We start from the raw sequence: 20309 nt of genomic DNA, 5'->3' as shown, positions 1-20309 counted from the left end.
CCACTGAATCGTGAATGGACGAAGAGCATGACTTGTAGATTTGTAAATTACATTATTAATCTGACTCACCCTTGTTTTTTTCGTAGGTGTATTCAGGACTCTGAAGTAGTTGTGAATGTTTCTGAAGTGATGTCAGTAGAATATACTCCACCAGAAGTTTCAGAGGACTGTCTGTATCTGAATGTATACACACAAGCTGAGGCAAAAAGGGGTGACAAACTGCCAGTAGGTTGAAGACACTGGACATACATTCAGTATACCGGTCACTTTCATTAATTTGATCAATAATGGTTAAGACACTTATATTAAAATAATAATAATAATAATTTGAATTCAGCAATTTTTTATGACCCCTTGGTTTTATATGGGTAAACAAAAACAGAAACATCCACGCTTAAAGTCCTATTTTCAAAAAGTTATTGATGATTTCAAATTGTAAGCATTCATAGTAAAGAGAATCCTTATTGACAGAGCAAAGGGTGCTGGGCCCATTGAAATACACTTCTTTTCATAACGGTAAAGACAAACAGCATTAAAATTGTGTGTGTCGCATAATTTACTTGCTGCCCTTAAAACTCTGCGGATACAAGTCCATAAATGATCCTAACTAATCATAAAACCCATCACATTGCTGTCTTTATACAATCGTAATAGCAGTAAAGACATGCAATAACTTTCAAAAATCCATGCATATTCATATCTCAGAGATAACACCATTTTATTTCCGGGTATTTTATCTGGATTTGATACACTTACAACTTAAACTATAACTGAAAAGATTCATTAAATTTTTCATGTGAGCAAAAGTATAAAATTAACATGTGACTCAAAGGAGTGTTTTCTTTTTGTCCAGGTATGTCCTTTTACAGCCCCAATTCCAATGAAGTTGGGACGTTGTGTTAAACATAAATAACAACAGAATATATCCATCCATCCATTTTCTGAGCCGCTTCTCCTCACTAGGGTCGCGGGCATGCTGGAGCCTATCCCAGCTATCATCGGGCAGGAGGCGGGGTACACCCAGAACTGGTTGCCAGCCAATCGCAGGGCACATACAAACAAACAACCATTCGCACTCACATTCACACCTATGGGCAATTTAGAGTCTCCAATTCATGCATGTTTTTGGGATGTGGGAGGAAACCGGAGTGCCCGGAGAAAACCCACGCAGGCACGGGGAGAACATGCAAACTCCACACAGGCGGGACCGGGGATTAAACCCTGGTCCTCAGAACTGTGAGGCTGACGCTCTAGCCAGTCGCCCACCGTGCCGCCCAACGGAATACAATGATTTGCAAATCATGTTCAACCTATATTTAATTGAATACACTACAAAGACAAGATAGTTGATGTTCAAACTGATAAACTTGATTGTTTTTAGCAAATAATCATTAACTTAGAATTTTATGGCTGTACACGTTCCAAAAAAGGTGGGACAGGTGGCAAAAAAGACTGAGAAAGTTGAGGAATGCTCATCAAACACCTGTTTGGAACATCCCACAGGTGAACAGGCTAATTGGGAACAGGTGGGTGCCATGATTGGATATAAAAGGAGCTTCCCTGAATTGCTCAGTCATTCACAACCAAAGATGGGGCGAGGTTCACCTCTTTGTGAACAAGTGCGTGAGAAAATAGTTGAAGAGTTTAAGGACAATGTTCCTCACCGTACAATTGCAAGGAATTTAGGGATTTCATCATCTACCAAGATGATTCCCCCCATAATATCATCAAAAGGTTCAGAGAATCTGGAGAAATCACTGCATGTAAGTGGTAAGCCTGAAAACATTGAATGCCCGTGACCTTCAATCCCTCAGGCGGCATTGCATCAAAAACCGACATCAATCTGTAAAGGATATCACCACACTTCAGAAAACCAATGTCAGTAAATTCAGTTCAACGCTACATCCGTAAGTGCAACTTTAAACTCTACTATGCAAAGCAAAAGCCATTTATCAACAACACCCAGAAACGCCGCCGGCCCAACCTCATCTAAGATGGACTGATGCAAAGTGAAAAAGTGTTCTGTGGTCCGACGAGGCCAGATTTCAAATTGTTTTTGGAAATTGTGGGCGTCGTTTCCTCTGGGCCAAAGAGGAAAAGAACCATCCGGACTGTTATGGACGCAAAGTTCAAAAGCCAGCATCTGTGATGGTATGGGGCTGTGTTAGTGCCAATGGCATGGGTAACTTTCACATCTGTGAAGGCACCATTAATGCTGAAAGGTACATACAGGTTTTGGAGATACATATGCTGCAATCCAAGCAACGTCTTTTTCATGGACGCCCCTGCTTATTTCAGCAAGACAATGCCAAACCAAATTCTGCACGTGTTATAACAGCGTGGCTTCGTAGTAAAAGAGTGCAGGTACTAGACTGGGTGCCTGCAGTGCAGACCTGTCTCCCATTGAAAATGTGTGGGGCATTATGAAGCGTATAATACGACAACGAAGACCCCAAACTGTTGAACAGCTGAAGCTGTACATCAAGCAAGAATGGGAAAGAATTCCACCTTCAAAGCTTCAACAATTAGTGTCCTCAGTTTCCAAACATTTATTGAATGTTGTTAAAAGAAAAGGTGATGTAACACAGGGGTAAACATGACCCTGTCCCAGCTTTTTTGGAACGTGTTAATGATTATTTGCTAAAAACAATAAAGTTTTTCAGTTTGAACATTAAATATCTTGTCTTTGTAGTGTATTCAATTAAATATAGGTCGAACATGATTTGCAAATCATTGAGTTCTGTTTTTATGTTTAACACAAGGTCCCAACTTCATTGGAATTGGGGTTGTACATTGATCAATGCAGCGCTAAATGTGTAAATTCAGTTTGAGATTTGGATTAGATTTTAGACATACCTTTATTGGATTACATGTTTGTATGACCATGTTAATTAAACTTGAGATGTTCCACTGTAGTTATAACTGTACTCTCATCCTAAAAAAATAATTCAATTGTGTTCTGTGATCGTCAGGTCATGGTGTGGCTCCATGGAGGAGGTCTGGTAATGGGCGCTGCCTCTCAGTACGATGGTGCTCCATTGACTGCTTATGAAAATATAGTGGTGGTAATTGTTCAGTATCGCCTTGGTATTCTGGGATTCCTGGGGTAAGACACCATGTTGTTCACCACCCTTGTGTCAAAGAAACATACTTAATAATAACCACAATATGAAAGAAAGTATGCCTCATTCACTAATACATTTTTCGGTTTTGAGGGTGTATTATATACATTTATTTTTCTGAAATAATGTGTAAGACAATCGCACATTTAACCCTTGTATTATGTTATGGGTCAATTTGACCCATTTCAGTTTTTGTGTTGGCCAAAGTACTGGTTATCCTTTTCTTTTTTTCATGAAATTTTGTGACTTTTCCTCATCTAGGGTCATGAACTAGTGTGCAAAATCTGAACACTTTGAGGTGTAGTGGAATGTCTGTGCAGAGTTTGTATACAAAGATGATGTTGAGGGTCATTTTGACCCGCACACTTTAATGTGGGGAAAGTAGCTGTTCAGATCCAAAATAAACATCTCTTTTTGATGTGCTTTATTTGGATTGCCTCTGAATAGCCATTCAGACCCAGAGACCTAGGTGTGTGTAGAGGAGCAACTTTCTCTCCCTTGTCCTTGTGACTGTTCTCGTGTCAACTCTTTGACGAACACACCAAAAATGAGCTCCAGAGGTTTTACATCTGAAGAAGCTCTATCACAGATTTTGAACTGTGATAGGGATGCAGAGGAAGATATTTCAGAGATAGAGGATCTTTCACAGACAGAGGACAATGTTATTGATGATCCAGATTGTCAATTTTCATACGGTGAGGAGGATTCAGAGGAGTCTGCCGTTGTTTCGCCATCAGATGAAAACCAAGGAATGCAGCAATCATCATCCACAGAGGGGACATGGGCATCTAAAGATGGTAATATAAAATGGTCAACATCACCACACCAAAGCCGAGGCAGACTGTCGTCTTGCAATGTCATCAAAATGACTCCCGGTCCTACAAGATTTGCTATCACACGAGTTGATGGTATTCAATCAGCATTTCAGCTCTTCGTATCTCCACCAATAGAGAGGATTATACTCGACATGGCCAACTTGGAAGGGAGGCGTGTATTTCAAGAGAAATCCTACTGCCTTGGAGATGAACCTCAGAAGAGAAAGTTGACTATGTTAGGAACAGTCAGTAGAAATAAGCCAGCACTTCCCAGTGAAATTCTGAAGATGCAGGGCAGACCTCTGCATTCCTCAATATTTGTTTTCACCGAGAAAGCAACAGTTGTTTCATACTGCCCAAAGAGAAACAAGAATGTTCTTGTAATGAGCACAATCCACACAAATGCATCTCTGAGCACAAGAGAAGACATGAAGCCACAAATGATCCTAGACTACAACTCCACCAAAGGAGGAGTTGACAATCTGGACTAAGTCACAGCAACATACAGCTGCCAGCGCAAGACTGCCCGTTGGTCCTTGATGATTTTCTACAACATTGTGGACATGTCTGCTTACAATGCCTATGTCCTGTGGACTGAAATCATGCAGCGATGGAATGCCGGCAAATTATACCAATGTCGGCTTTTCCTGGAAGAACTCTGCAAAGCACTCGTCACTCCCAAGATCCAGAGGTGAGCCAGGCCAGCTCGATCCCCAGCAGCTGCAGCTGTCACTGAAAAGGTCAAGCTCAAGTCATCCAACTAACCTGCAATGGATCCAGTGGATACAGGTGTAAAGAAATGGAAAAGATGCCAGGTCTGTCCCTCCCGAGAGGACAGTAAAACAAGTACTTCTTGTGTGAAATGCAAGAATTACATCTGCAGAAAGCAAACAGTTACATTCTGTCCATCATTTGGAGAACATTGAAAATGTTGAACATTGAAAATCTATATAAAGTTAAATGAAAAAAAAAATGTTTTTGTAAAGAGGGAAAAACTTTAACTAAATTGTTCTTAAATATAGTGTTGGAATTAAACATGTATTGGATGTCTCTTTTCTAAATGTTTATACAATCTAAAATAAAGTTGTTATTGGTTTGACCCGTTTTTTTACTGTTTTGAGTGGATTTACACAGTACGGGTCAAAATGACCCGCAACATAATCAATGTAATTTTTTTTCAACATAATACAAGGGTTAATAAAATAAGCCATGTTATAACATCATTATAATGTTGATGAATATAGGGAAGCACGGTGGGGCTTCCGGTTCGGGTGCCTACATTAAATCTCGACTCAGTCGTAGAGTTTGCATATTCTCCACATGCTTTCTTAGTTGTTGTTTTTTTTCTGGGTACTCTGACTTCTTCCCTCATTCCAAAAATATACATATTAGGTTAATTTAATACATTGCCCATACATTTAAATGTGAGTGTGAATGATTGTTAAATGGCAAACAGGCCAGCATGTATCCTACCTCTTGGCCAAAATCAGCCGGGGTAGGATTAAGCTGACCCTTGACTGTGCATGTTGAGTATACTGTATACATGTACATTTACAATATACTCTCAATCCATCCAATTCATCCATCCATCCATTTTTTGAGCCGCTACTCCTCATTAGGGTCGCGGGCATGCTGGAGCCTAACCCAGCTATCATCGGGCAGGAGGCGGGGTACACCCTGAACTGGTTGCCAGCCAATCGTAGGGCACATACAAACAAACAAAACCATCCGCACTCATGTTTTTGGGACGTGGGAGCAAACCGGAAAACCCACGCAGGCACGGGGAGAACATGCAAACTCCACACAGGCGAGGCTGGGATTTGAACCCCAGTCCTCAAAACTGTGAAGCAGATGTGCTAACCAGTCGGCACCGTGCCGCCACAATATACTGTACATGTAGTTGTAATTTAAATAATAGTATATTAAGTACCTGTTAAATAACATGAATCTTAATTTTTTTATTAGTTCTTTGTGTTTGTTGAATATCTTCCAAGCTAAGAAGAAATCTAAAATATACAGTACTGTATAACACTGGCGGCATGGTGGACGACTGGTTAGAGCGTCAGCCTCACAGTTCTGAGGACCTGGGTTCAATCCCCGGCCCCGCCTGTGTGGAGTTTGCATGTTCTCCCCGTGCCTGCGTGGGTTTCCTCCCACATCCCAAAGACATGCATGGTAGGTTAATTGACAACTCTAAATTCCCCATAGGTGTGACTGTGAGTGCGACTGGTTGTTTGTCTGTATGTGCCCTGTGATTGGCTGGCAACCAGTTCAGGGTGTACCCCTCCTCCTGCCCGATGATAGCTGGGATAGGCTCCAGCATGCCCGCGACCCTTGTGAGGAGAAGTGGCTCAGAAAATGGATGGATGGATGGATGGATGTATAACACTGATGAATACCACAATTTTCAAACCAAAAGTACAATATAATGTGATTTTAGAAGAACATTGTATTTTTGGGTTATTGATGTTTACAAGCTCTGTTATGGTAAAAATTACTTGAATAATTCACACCCACACTGTATTCCGGCAGCACTGGAGATGAACACCTTCGAGGGAACTGGGGTTTCTTGGATCAGCTGGCAGCTCTGAGGTGGGTACAGGAAAATATTGAAGCCTTTGGTGGTGATCCTCAAGCTGTCACCATCGCTGGACAATCTGCTGGAGGCATCAGTGCGTCTATACTGGTAAAGAAAATGAATCACTAACACAGTCAAGCACATAAATCAGATTAGAAATAATGTTGATTGGTGATTAATCTGGGTTACAAAATAATAGTTTTTGTAAATTGTCTGGTTTTTTTTCAACTGATTTTGGACAATTTTGCATCTCTGAATCCGCAAATGACATCCGTTTCTTTTGTTCAAGTCAGGTTTTTATGCCAAGTTGTTTACAGTTGTTAATCAAATGTTCCAAACTTGGCTTACTGTAAATTGAATAATAGACAGTGATAAAAGTAAGTATCTGTAAATTTAATGTCACATCATCACTGTTCAAAATTCAGGCCATGGACTCCTCTAAAGCAAAAATACCTGTACTGTATTGTACATATAAACAAAAATGTGGCCATCGTTTAAAAAGTTGACCTGATTGAGTAAAACCAATGTATATATATATATAGATATATATCTATATATATATATATATATAGATATATATCTATATATATATATAGTGAGATATATATCTATATATATATATATATATATATATATATATATATATATATATATATATATATATATATATATATGGCGGCACGGTGGCCGACTGGTTAGAGCATCAGCCTCACAGTTGTGAGGCCCCGCCTGTGTGGAGTTTGCATGTTCTCCCCGTGCCTGCGTGGGTTTTCTCCGGGCACTCCGGTTTCCTCCCTCATCCCAAAAACATGCATTAATTGGAGACTCTAAATTGCTCGTAGGCATGACTGTGAGTGTGAATGGTTGTTTGTTTGTATGTGCCCTGCGATTGGCTGGCAACCAGTTCAGGGTGTACCCCGCCTCCTGCCCGATGACAGCTGGGATAGGCTTCAGCACGCCCGCGACCCTAGTGAGGAGAAGCAGCTCAGAAAATGGATGGATGGATGGATATACATATATACACACACACACTGTATGTCATCTTTTATTGGAGAGATGCACACCCCTGTGGTCTCCAATAAAAAAACGATTCGATATGTATCTCGTTACATAATGTGATACTATTTAAGGATGGTACATTTCAAAGTTGACCGATTTAATACAGTTTGATTCAATCAACTTACGATTTGATTCGATTTGAATATATTTTTCATATAAAATCTGAATTGCTTCCACACTTTGGACTTTAAACTTGCTGGAGTGTTGTGAATCCTGTTTGAGTCAGCAATTTCTCCTTGCATTTTCCCTCACAAACTACGAACACTATTTGATGTAAATGCGAAAAGTTTTGTGAGAGTTTTAATAGAATGGGAGAAGGTCAAAGAAGGAGATGCAGCTCTGCCAGAAACATCAAACTGATTTCTTACTTTTTGAAAGGGCGATCGGCCGGTTCAAGCTGTATTGAGTTTGATGCAGTACAGTACTCAGTCTGTGTTTATGTATGTATGTGTGTGTGTATGTGTATGTGTATGTGTGTGTGTATATATATATATATATATATATATATATATATATATATATATATATATATATATATATATATATATATATATATATATATATATATATATATATATATATAGCGTATATTGGTCAAATAAAAATTTAATTAAATTAGGAGACAAGAATAAGCCGGAAGCAACAATTACGGTAACCGTTACTTCCGGTTACCGTAATTTAAAGTTTAATTGTTAAAATCAAATTACTCACTATTATTATCAAATGAATTTAACCTATTACCACGTCACTTTTTATGTATAAAATTTAGGAAAAATGACAAGAAACCTTTTTATCCGTCTCGTAATCTCAAGGTTGCTACACACATTTTTAGTTGTAGATGACAGAGGTTTACTTAAACTCAGAACACACACACACAATACAACCAAAAGTGGAATTTTAGAGTATATTTAATGACATCTACAAGGGACACACAAAAGGGGTCTAACTAAAGAAAGAAAATAACACGAATAATGGCAAAAAGAAGGAAAATCAGCGTACAAAAAGGGAAATAGAACATTGTGTGTGACTAAAGTTGGAAACGTGAGCGTTTTCTGTGTTGAGTAAGAGTAAGAGAAAGCAAAGTTGGCATTTCGTGTGAAGCTAGTAATTTCCCCAAAATTATTAGGCACTGATGTTGTACATCAGAGTAAGGATTGCAGTGTCGACTCACGAACGCAGATCAGCTGGTCTTTGGGGAGTGGTCTTCCTCCGGACCTCAGGAGGAAACGAAGCAGGTTTGGTTGAAGGAAAAAGATGCACAAAAATAAAAACAAAAACAAATGGAAAAGTAAAGTTGTTGTCCCGTTTGGATGCGCTCGTAACTTTCCTGCCGGTTGAACTAGTGCCGGGCCGAGCTCTGGCGCTCAGATGCGTGCGGGACGGGTACGGGATGCCGGTAGTTGCTCGCTGAGGCTCCACCGACTGTTCGTGGCTAGGAAAAGCGATCGAAGCCGCATGGCCGTCTTCTTCGACCGAAAACGCGGCCGGCTTGGTTGTGGCGGGCATTCGCGCACGTGGTGGCACCGGAGGGGGCCGTGGACAATGGAAACAAAAGAAGGGGGAGGGGGTTGGCCTAAGGTCACCCAGCCCCCCAGCAGGAACCAAGAAGAGAGAGAGCCAAGAGCGCAAGAAAAAGAAGGCCAGAGTTTAAATACCCAGAGGGCACGCGCGTCCAAGGGGAACGGAGAAACTGGAGGGAGACCACACCCATCAGTTTGAATCTAGTCTAGACTTTTGAACCATACAATAAGTTTAGAAATCATATTAATCTAAAACACTCACAACTTTGCAATCTCACGCATAGAATCATTGTTTAAACTTTGGTCGTGGCAGATCGGTTGCTTATTGTTCAATACAACATTTCGTACTGTTTGATTTCAAATCACGAGGAACAGTTCTCAAAATCTTGCAGAGGACCTGTAAAACTGACAATAGTGACACAGACACCAAGGCATACATTTGGAATATTTCTACAGAGTTCGTAAGATATAAAATTGTATCTTCAGTTAACAAACATCAAAGGCGAGTCCACGGGTTTGAGCTTGCAGTTCCTTTCAACGCCAGTGGGTGGCGCCTTACGTGCATGTTTGAATATCAACCAAATAGTCTTCTTTGAGGGAGGATCCCTCAACCTTTTGGTCAAGGAGGAGACTTTTGAAGCCAGGAATTAAGATTTGACGGGAAGCTGCTAATTAGGTTAAGGTCCACTTGACGTACACCAGGCATTCTCCTAGTGGCCGTCTCACAGCAGGGCAGCGTGGAGGAAGGGTGTTATCTAGTGGTCGGGAGTCACTGTGGCACCTCCAATTGCGGGAGCATATCCGCTATATATATATATATATATATATATATATATATATATATATATATATATATATATATATACATATATACATATATGCACAGTATATATAGTTTATGAAAATAATATACATATATTTTTTATGCACTATATTGATTCAATCCAATATGTTATATTTGCTCAGACCCTGTCTCCGCAAGCTCAAGGATTGTTTCAAAGGGCCATTTTTCAAAGTGGAGTTGCAACAGTTGGACCCTACACGAGCAACCATTCATCGGCTCTTGTGAAGGTACGTGTCCGAAATCATCCATCATCTACACCGCTTATCCTCACTAGGGTCACGGGTATGCTGAAGCCTATCCCAGGTAACACCCATACACCCTGAACTGCTTGCCAGCCAATTGCAAAGCACATATAAACAAACAATCATTCACACCTATCGGCAATTTAGAGTCTCCAGTTAAACTACTATGCATGTTTTTTGGGATGTGGGAGGAAACCGGAGTACCTGGAGAAATCCTACGGAGGCACGGGGAAAACATACAAAGTCCACACAGGCGCGGCCGGGATTTGAACCCCAGTCCCCAGAACTGTGAGGCAGATGTGCTAACCATTCATCGCCTGTTTTAAATCACTTAGAATTAACTTTTGAATGGGGCGTCACTGACTCAGTACATAAGGTCTGGGCTTGATTACCTTTGGGTTGAAGTTTTTTTGTCATGCTGCAGACCAAAAGTATGAAGATTATTATGGCCTGCTTCCCAAATCGCTTTACTGCTAGGGTGACACTTGGCCTGTACGATCACTCTGAAATCTCTCATCTCATGCCTGCTGAACCCATTTGTATTTTGATTATTTCGGCTCGATTTACTTGATTGAGTCTATTTTCATGTAGATTTGAAGTGACAAATATCTGATATGACTGTCTTTATACTCACGGAGATGTAAAAAAACAAAAAAAAACATGCACAGACTCCCAAATTATAAAAGTCGGCAGTAACAGCACATAAAGAATTATAAATAAAAAGATACTGTTTCCCCTCCTTGAGCCGTCACCTTATCGTGGTGGAGGGGTTTGTGTGTCCCAATGATCCTAGGAGCTAAGTTGTCTGGGGCTTTATGCCATGGTCACCCATGGCAAACAGGTCCTAGGTGAGGGACCAGACAAAGCACGGCTCAAAGACTCCTTATGAAGAAGACAAATTATGGACTCAGGTTTCCCTTGCCCGGACGCGGATCACCGGGGCCCCAACACAGCCCGAAAGGGTAATGTGGGTCCCCCTTGCCATGGGCTCACCACCTGTGGGAGGGGGCATAGGGGTCGGGTGCAGTGCGAGCTGGGCGGTGGCCGAAGTCTTCATGTGTTTTGTGGACTTGGAGAAGGCGTTCGACCGTGTCCCTTGGGTGGTCCTGTGGGGGGTGGTTCGGGAGTATGGGGTACCGAACCCCCTGATACGGGCTGTTCGGTCCCTGTATGACCGGAGTCAGAGTTTGGTCAGCATATCCGGCAGTAAGTCAGACTCGTTTCTGGTGAGGGTTGGACTCCGCCCTTTGTCACCGATTCTGTTCATAACATTTATGGACAGAATTTATTGGCGCAGCCGAGGCGTAGAGGGGGTCCGGTTTGGTGGCCTCAGTATTGCATCTCTGCTTTTTGCAGAGGATGTGGTTCTGTTGGCTTCATCAAGCCGTGACCTCCAACTCTCATTGGAGCAGTTCGCAGCCGAGCGTGAAGCGGCTGGGATGAGAATCAGCACCTCCAAATCTGAGACCATGGTCCTCAGTCGGAAAAGGGTGGCGTGCCCTCTCCAGGTCAGGGATGAGATCCTTCCCCAAGTGGAGGAGTTCAAGTATCTTGGGGTCTTGTTCAAGAGTGAGGGAAGAATGGAACAGGAGATCGACAGGCGGATCGGTGCAGCATCTGCAGTGATGCGGACTTTGTATCGATCCGTTGTGGTAAAGAAGGAGCTAAGCCGAAAGGCGAAGCTCTCGATTTACCGGTCGATCTACGTTCCTACCCTCACCTATGGTCACAAGCTGTGGGTCGTGACCGAAAGAACGAGATCCCGGATACAAGCGGCCGAAATTAGTTTCCTCCGCAGGGTGTCCGGGTTCTCCCTTAGAGATAGGGTGAGAAGCTCGGTCATCCGGGAGGATCTCAGAGTAGAGCCGTTGCTCCTTCACATCGAGAGGAGCCAGATGAATTGGTTGGGGCATCTGATTCGGATGCCTCCCGGGCGCCTCCTTGGTGAGGTGTTCTGGGAGGAGACCCCGGGGACGACCTAGGACACGCTGGAGAGACTACATCCTTCGGCTGGCCTGGGAACGCCTCGGGATCCCCCCGGAAGAGATGGATGAATTGTCTGGGGACAGGGAAGTCTGGGCGTCCCTGCTAAAGCTACTGCCCCCTCGACCCGACCTCAGATAAGCAGTAGAAGATGGATGGATGGATGGATGGATGAAGATACTGTCCATCTAAAATGTTGCATGGTATTTTTGTCGACTGTGCTGATTCTTACCACCATTGATTCAAATGAGGGTGACATCTGCAATTTTCTTTATTTAATGATTGACACATATGATGTAAAATATTTAGACCAAATTCAATGGTCTATGCATTCTCAGAAGAGAGTTTTTTTTTTTTTTGGTGGCAGACATGGGTGTAGAATACATCATCAATTGGTGTACTGTATTACAATGATGTCAAGCTCTCATTGACGTAGTACATTATATCCTGCATGTAAGATCTGTCCTTATCAAATTTTTATCCACATTTGGAAAAGGCTTGATTCCAAGCTGAGGATATCCGATTCCCTGGCTTTTTTTCTCTTCACACTGCCATGACGCATGCTGTATCTGAATTGTGTCACTTGAGACATGCAAGTTTAAATCGAGTCTTTTCGTGTGTGTGAGACACCTTTAACATTTACATAGCACAATCTAAAGACTAGAATCCCTGCAGCGAATTTATGAAACATGTTGAATAAAACTAAAAAACTACAAAAAAACCTCCGTAAAAAAATTAGTAACCTGTGCAGAACATGAAAAGAATTATCAAAATGGCATTTTACTTTATAAATACAAAAAGACAGTACATGCATCTTGTGTGTTGTTTGTGCACTGGGGTTTTGTTGGATTTTAAAATTTTAAATTCACCATTTTATTACAATCAGATTGTAGCCAACCTGACGGGATGTGATGACAGTACGTCACAGGAACTGGTTCAGTGCTTGAGAGGAAAGAGCAAAGAAGAGTTAGTTGATGCGACTAAAAAGGTAAATGGAATCCATGTAGTATGCAGAAGCAAATGTTCTAGTTGAATAGACTAGATTTCTTTGCATGTTGTGTTAAGATGAAAATTTACCTGGGAGGCGTGGTCGACGGTGTCTTTCTGACTGATACTGCAGAGGAGCTTCTAAAGAGGAAAGAAGTAATCCCAGTTCCGGTTTTGATGGGAATAACCAACCATGAATTTGGATGGATTCTGCCTCAGGTTTTTTCTTTACTGCTTTAATTCTAAATATAAAATAAACATTTATATGTGTCTTCGATAACACATCAATTGCCTTTAATACTGATGACAAACAATTTGAATTCATGCACATTGGTAAATGTGGTTTGCAGAGTTTTGCTCTTCCTGGCTGGGAGAACGGTATGACAAGAAAGTCTGTGCTGGCAATGGTGAAAATGTTCAATCCTGAAGGGGTGAGCTCCATGAAATTTGTTAATTATGACATTTATGATGACAAAAAGAAAGATGTAATATTTTAACTTTCTGGGACTCATTCATTAACAGTTCTTCCAAAGTCTGTTCCTAATTAATGATGCACTTTAATTCCTTATTAAGAACACCCAAAAACATTCATTCATTCATGTTCCATACCTCTTATCCTCACAAGGGTCATGGGCGTGGTGGAGCCTATCCCAGCTGACTCTGGGTGAGAGGTGGGGTGCACCCTGAACTGGTCGCCAGCCAATTGCAGGGCACACATAAACAAACAACCATTCGCACTCACATTAACACCTATGGGCAATTTAGAGTGTTCAATTAACTTACCATGCATGTTTTTGGGGTGTGGGAGGAAACCGGAGTGCCCGGAGAAAACCCACGCAGGCACGGGGAGAACATGCAAACTCCCCACAAGCAAGGCCAAATTTGAACCTGGGTCCTCAGAACTGTGAGGCAGATGTGTTAACCAGTCGGTCACTGTGCCGCCCCACCCCAAAAAAATTACAAAATTTTTGTGTAGTGTACAGCATGGTTGAGCAAAGTAACTTGCTCTCAAATGGTAATTGGAGACCTCAGAATTATTGGACTCGCTGGTCAAGTGGAAAAAAATGTCCCCAACACCAGATATTAAATATAAAATTTAATAGAGACATTTGTTTGTTTAACTTTTATGTGTCCAGGTAAAGTAACTGAGAACAGATTCTCGTTTGCCATGCCGACCTAGCTGTAGACTGCAGAGTAAAACAAAGCAAAATAAAAGCAAATACATCCATCAATCCATTTTCTACCGCTTATCCGAGGTCGGGTCGCACGGGCAGTAGCTTTAGCAGGGATGCCCAGACTTCTCTCTCCCCAGCCACTTCATCTATCTCTTCCGGGGGGATCCCGAGGCGTTCCCAGGCCAGCCGAAGGATGCTGTCAAATGATTTTTTTTTAATCAGATTAATCCCACTTTTGAATTTTGATAAACAACAACTACCCATCCATCCATTTTCTGAGCCACTTATCCTCACTAGGTTCGCAGGCGTGATGGCGCTTGTCAGCTAACTCTGGGTGAGAGGCGGGGTTCACCCTGAACTGGTTGCCAGCCAATTGCAGGACAATCATTCACACTCACATTCACACCTGTGGGCAATTTAAAGTCTTCAATTAACCTACCACACATGGCACATGCAACCTCCACACAGACTAGGCCAATACTGTGAGGCAGAGGTGTTAACCAGTTGTTCACTGTTCCACCAAAGAACAACTAATCAGTTAATTACTTGCAGAAATTTATTTATTAAAAATATATATATATTGACACAAATGCATAAAAAATAGTCTAGAGAACCCAAGTCTTTCATCGTCTTCATCCATCAAATTGCATTTTTGTGCAGTTGTAATTATTTCCAGGGGTTGTATTTCAGGACCACATCCTTTGTTAGCAACTGGACCATTTAAATTCTGAGGCTGGGGAAATGGTTCTATCATGACTCAAAGAGCAAACACAGGAAGGTGGCAGTCCCTCAACCTTATTTTCCAGTGGAAATTGGCTGGGTATTTTTCCTGTTACGCTGCCAACAGAGCCACACTTGGCGATCAAAACAATTTGATAAGTCGAGTCGATAGAATGGATGAATACCATCCATCCATCCATTTTCTGCACTGGTTATCCTTACTAGGGTCGCGGGCATGCTTGAGCCTATCCAAGCTATCATCGGGCGAGAGGCGGGGTACACCCTGAACTGGTCGCCAGCCAATCGCAGGGCACATAGAAACAAATAACCATTCACACTCAGATTCACACCTACGGGCAATTTAGACTCTTCAGTCAACCTATGGATGAATACCTGGAAAACAAATCTCCACACATAGCTCGATTAGTTGGGGGTGGACACTTTGAACATTACCTGAACACATCAATAGTTTATTTGCGTCTCTGCAAATCTAGAAAAGCTCTATGTAAAAACAATTTCTTAGCCAACCGATTTATTATAATTTATTAACCAATTTATAAGTCGGCGTCTGGGGTGCCACACCCATGGGGGATGTCAAGACCCCCACCCCCTCCCCGCCCATCCACCCTTTTATTTTAAAATGTCAAATGTTATTTCTAGTATATGCTTCAGGCTGCTAAAAAGATTAACAGCGGGTTGCAAATGGCCCCTGGGGCATAGTTTGAATGCCTCTTGGTTTACTTAGTTTGCCTCTTGGTTTACTTAGTTTGGTTTACCTACGTACTTGGGAGTCTCAAGAAGATTTTTACATTTGGTTTAGATATGGCTAAATACTAAAAAAAAATGTTTTTTAAAATCACCACGAAGCCATTCTACAAAAAACTGAAAAATATTAAAATTACCTACCTTGATACCCACTGAGATTTTTTTTTTTTTTTTTAAGTATTACTCCACAACTAAATAGCTGATGTTTTTATGTATTTATTTACTTTGGCATGAATATGAAGCTACTCTATCATTGTCTTTGTGTTTCACATTGTCAGTCAAAAATATAATATTCATATAAGCTCTAGTGGGCCAACCGTTATTTCTTGTGTATACTGTAGGCATCTTTAGCCAACAGTCTCATTGTGGATGAATACCTGAAAACTGCCAACACCCCAGTTGCCATTAGAGACACATTTACTGAACTCATGGGAGACCTCCTGATGACGCTACCTGTTATCAAAGTGGCAGACTACCACACAGGTCAGACATACTTTTATTTATATGTATACAGTAGACCCCCACATAATCGCTTCGGCACCTGCAGATACACATATTCCCATATTTTTTTCCCATTTTTGCTCTGATTTATTTATTTATTTTTTTTCAAACTTTTTTGGGGGGAGGTTAGGGTTAGCATCCAAAACACGTTTATTGGCGGTATATCCTTTCAAGAATTATTGTGGTTTAAAAAATAAAAATAAAATTTAGGGGCCTCAAATATCGGCAGATATTTGCTGTCATGATCGGCAATGCCGTAAGGGCAGATCCCACAAAATAGACTCCAGGTCAGAGGTCCGAACAATTTTAATTATATGGCAGAGCATGTGATGGCGAGACATACTAAACTAAAGGAACTCACAACCAGAGAGAATCAAAAACAGATAATGCAGGGAGACACGACAAACGGTCCGTGTGGTATAATAGTATTGAGCCTAAATTTGGACAGCGGTCAGAACGGCGGCAAACACGGGGCAAAAACGAGTGAATATTCCGACGCCCACACACTGTCACGGTGCCCCCTAAAAAGGCTGATGATTACAATGCATGACAGGTGCGTCACCGATGTCCACGCCCACCCACACACTGCAACATAAAGAAAAACAACTTGAAACACAGGGCCATGACATTTGCTATTCGGGGTCTGCCAAGGTCCCTAACCTCCGTGAATAGTCGGGGTCCACTGTATTATTAATAATATGACACAGTGCTGCTTTTATCTATTTTAAACCTCATATGATAAAAGTTTTTATCACATTTTAGGCAATCCTCTGATGTACTTTAAACAGATCATATCAAGGTCATTACCTGCAGTGACGAACTTGTTTAGCTGCATCCTTTGATTGGCTTTGTCCATTCGTTCCTTGATTTTGAATTGTCTTTCATGTTTAGATGCGGGCAATCCAGTTTACATGTATGAGTTCGGATATTGTGCTGAGACATACAAAGACCTCAGGCCCCGTTTCGTGAAGGCAGATCATGGAGATGATGTCAGCTTTGTGTTTGGCGGATGTTTCTGGAGTGGTAATGTAAATATTATGGGTATGTTGTGTATTATCCTACCTGTAATTTAAAATATACTGTACGAGCTAGGTGAAGAAAATTATAATGTAAAGGCCTTTTGCTGTCCTGAATGAATGAAATGATCATTATGAGTTGCCATAGAGGCCATAAAATAACATTTACCACCATACAGTACATCCAAAAATCTCTCACAGATTTTTTTGAGTGAGTGTGGGGTTCATGGTGAGTATGAAAGTTTTTGGGGGGTGTATGCAAAGGTAAATGTTATTTTTGGTCTATACAGCACCTACAGTATACAACCCCAATTCCAATGAAGTTGGGACGTTGTGTTAAACATAAATAAAAACAGAGTACAATGATTTGCAAATCATGCTCAACCTATATTTAATTGAATACACTACAAAGACAAGATATTTAATGTTCAAACTGATAAACTTTATTGTTTTTAGCAAATAATCATTAACTTAGAATTTTATGGCTGCAACACGTTCCAAAAAAGCTGGGACAGGGCCATGTTTATCACTGTGTTACATCACCTTTTCTTTTAACAACATTCAATAAATGTTTGGGAACTGAGGACACTAATTGTTGAAGCTTTGTAGGTGGAATTCTTTCCCATTCTTGCTTGATGTACAGCTTCAGCTGTTCAACAGTCCGGGGTCTCCGTTGTTGTATTTTACGCTTCATAATGCCCCACACATTTTCAATGGGAGACAGGTCTGGACTGCAGGTAGGCCAGTCTAGTACCCGCACTCTTTTACTACAAAGCCACGCTGTTGTAACACGTGCAGAATGTGGTTTGGCATTGTCTTGCTGAAATAAGCAGGGGCGTCCATGAAAAAGACGTTGCTTGGATGGCAGCATATGTTTATCCAAAACCTGTATGTACCTTTCAACATTAATGGTGCCTTCACAGATGTGTAAGTTACCCATGCCATTGGCACTAACACAGCCCCATACCATCACAGATGCTGGCTTTTGAACTTTGCGTCCATAACAGTCCTGATGCTTCTTTTCCTCTTTGGCCCGGAGGACACGACGTCCACATTTTCCAAAAACAATTTGAAATGTGAACTCGTCGGACCACAGAACACTTTTCCACTTTGCATCAGTCCATCTTAGATGAGCACAGGCCCAGAGAAGCCGGCGGCGTTTCTGGGTGTTGTTGATAAATGGCGTTTGCTTTGCATAGTAGAGTTTCAACTTGCACTTACGGATGTAGCGCCGGACTGTATTTACTGACATTGGTTTTCTGAAGTGTTCCTGAGCCCATGTGGTGATATACTTTACACATTGATGTTGGTTTTTGATGCAGTGCCGCCTGAGGGATTGTAGGTAACGGGCATTCAATGTTGGTTTTCGGCCTTGCCGCTTACATGCAGTGATTTCTCCAGATTCTCTGAACCTTTTGATGATATTATGGACCGTGATGATGAAATCCCTAAATTCCTTGCAATTGTGCGTTGTCAGGACAAAGCGGTACAGAAAATGGATAGATGTACGTTGAGAAACATTGTCCTTAAACTTTTCGACTATTTTCTCACCCACTTTGCTTGTGCATTACTGAGCAATTCAGGGAAGCTCCTTTTATACCCAATCATGGCACCCACCTGTTCCCAATTAGCCTGTTCACCTGTGGGATGTTCCAAACAGGTGTTTGATGAGCATTCCTCAACTTTCTCAGTCTTTTTTGCCACCTGTCCCAGCTTTTTTTGAACGTGTCGCAGCCATAAAATTCCAAGTTAATGATTATTTGCTAAACACAATAAAGTTTATCAGTTTGAACATTAAATATCTTGTCTTTGTAGTGTATTCAATTAAATATAGGTTGAACATGAGTTGCAAATCATTCTATTCTGTTTTTATTTATGTTTAACACAACGTCCCAACTTCATTGGAATTGGGGTTGTAGATCATAGTCCATTTGTCTTATCTGGTTCCCTTTGATGTCTTTTCAGGAAACATTACCAAAGGGGATGAACAACATTGTTTAACTATAATGAAATACTGGGCCAATTTTGTCCGTACTGGGTGAGTAAGAACAACAAGATAAAGCTAGCTACTGTAGCTATTTATCCAGCCGTATAGTTTATCTAGCTACCATTTTTCTCATGGTAACAATTAATTTATTGGGGAGTAAGTGTCTCTAACCGCACAAAAATCATGTGCAAACAGAAAAAAAAATTCTTGAAACAAATTGAAGTATCTAGATGCCTATTCTTACCAATCCATCGAGTAAAATGTCTAACAAGCGATTAATTATCAAGTGAACCAACAAACGACCCTTGTGAGGATAAGCGGTGCAGAAAATGGATGGATGGAATAAATAAATTATATGATGATGTTGTAGATGAAGTTTTAGTTCAGATTGACATATTAAATAAAGCAGATGTGCAGCATTCTGTATATCTGCAGTAGCAATTTTTGAAACTTTGATCACTTAGACACATGATGTGGATGTTCTTTGTTTAAATAATAATAATAATACATTGACCATTACAATGACAGGCTTTAACATTTTTCTCCTTAGGTCACCCAATGGCCCAGGGCTGGTCGCTTGGCCTCAGTATGACAGGCAGAAGCAGGAGTACATGGAGCTCGATATGAAACAAACTGTAAGACAGAAACTGAAGAGGGACAGAGTCCATTTTGCAACCGTCACTCTCCCTCAGAAAGTAAAAATGTTAGCTGCAGCAGCCATATCTGGAAAGTGACCTCAGAAAATGTCCTTGTATCCATTACCACTTCTTCAAGGATAGAGATTGCATACCTCCGTGCTAGAACTAAATGGTGTGACCCCTTGTGACATCAAAGTATTGATTAATTCCGTATACTTAAATTGTTTCCACAGTCCTCAAGTATGCCAAGAAAAAGGCAAGTTTTCCCCAAATGTACATTTTACAATAGTATCTGTAATCAATGGGAATCATTCTCTGCTAAAAAAAAAAAAAAAAAAAAAAAAACTATGGTTCATT

The 20309-nt window shown here is 41.1% G+C and overlaps 1 protein-coding gene across 2 annotated transcripts in view; it reads left to right on the top strand.

The window, feature by feature from the left end:
* Positions 1-20309, top strand: part of ces3 (carboxylesterase 3) — a 29327-nt gene extending 9018 nt beyond the window's left edge. The window contains exons 3-13 of one of the 2 annotated variants that reach the window (XM_061775093.1): positions 87-225; positions 2973-3106; positions 6470-6623; positions 10061-10165; positions 13050-13151; positions 13229-13369; positions 13501-13581; positions 16152-16293; positions 17203-17352; positions 19293-19365; positions 19865-20309. In XM_061775093.1, the coding sequence (XP_061631077.1) occupies positions 87-225; positions 2973-3106; positions 6470-6623; positions 10061-10165; positions 13050-13151; positions 13229-13369; positions 13501-13581; positions 16152-16293; positions 17203-17352; positions 19293-19365; positions 19865-20048 (1405 nt within the window). In that variant the 3' untranslated portion in view covers positions 20049-20309. The remainder of the gene's footprint in view (positions 1-86; positions 226-2972; positions 3107-6469; positions 6624-10060; positions 10166-13049; positions 13152-13228; positions 13370-13500; positions 13582-16151; positions 16294-17202; positions 17353-19292; positions 19366-19864) is intronic. The other variant, XM_061775094.1, reaches the window with a different exon arrangement.

This window comes from Phyllopteryx taeniolatus, chromosome 5 (genome assembly GCF_024500385.1).
Source record: "Phyllopteryx taeniolatus isolate TA_2022b chromosome 5, UOR_Ptae_1.2, whole genome shotgun sequence".
NCBI lineage: Eukaryota > Metazoa > Chordata > Actinopteri > Syngnathiformes > Syngnathidae > Phyllopteryx > Phyllopteryx taeniolatus.
This window is presented reverse-complemented; position numbering and strand designations above follow the sequence as displayed.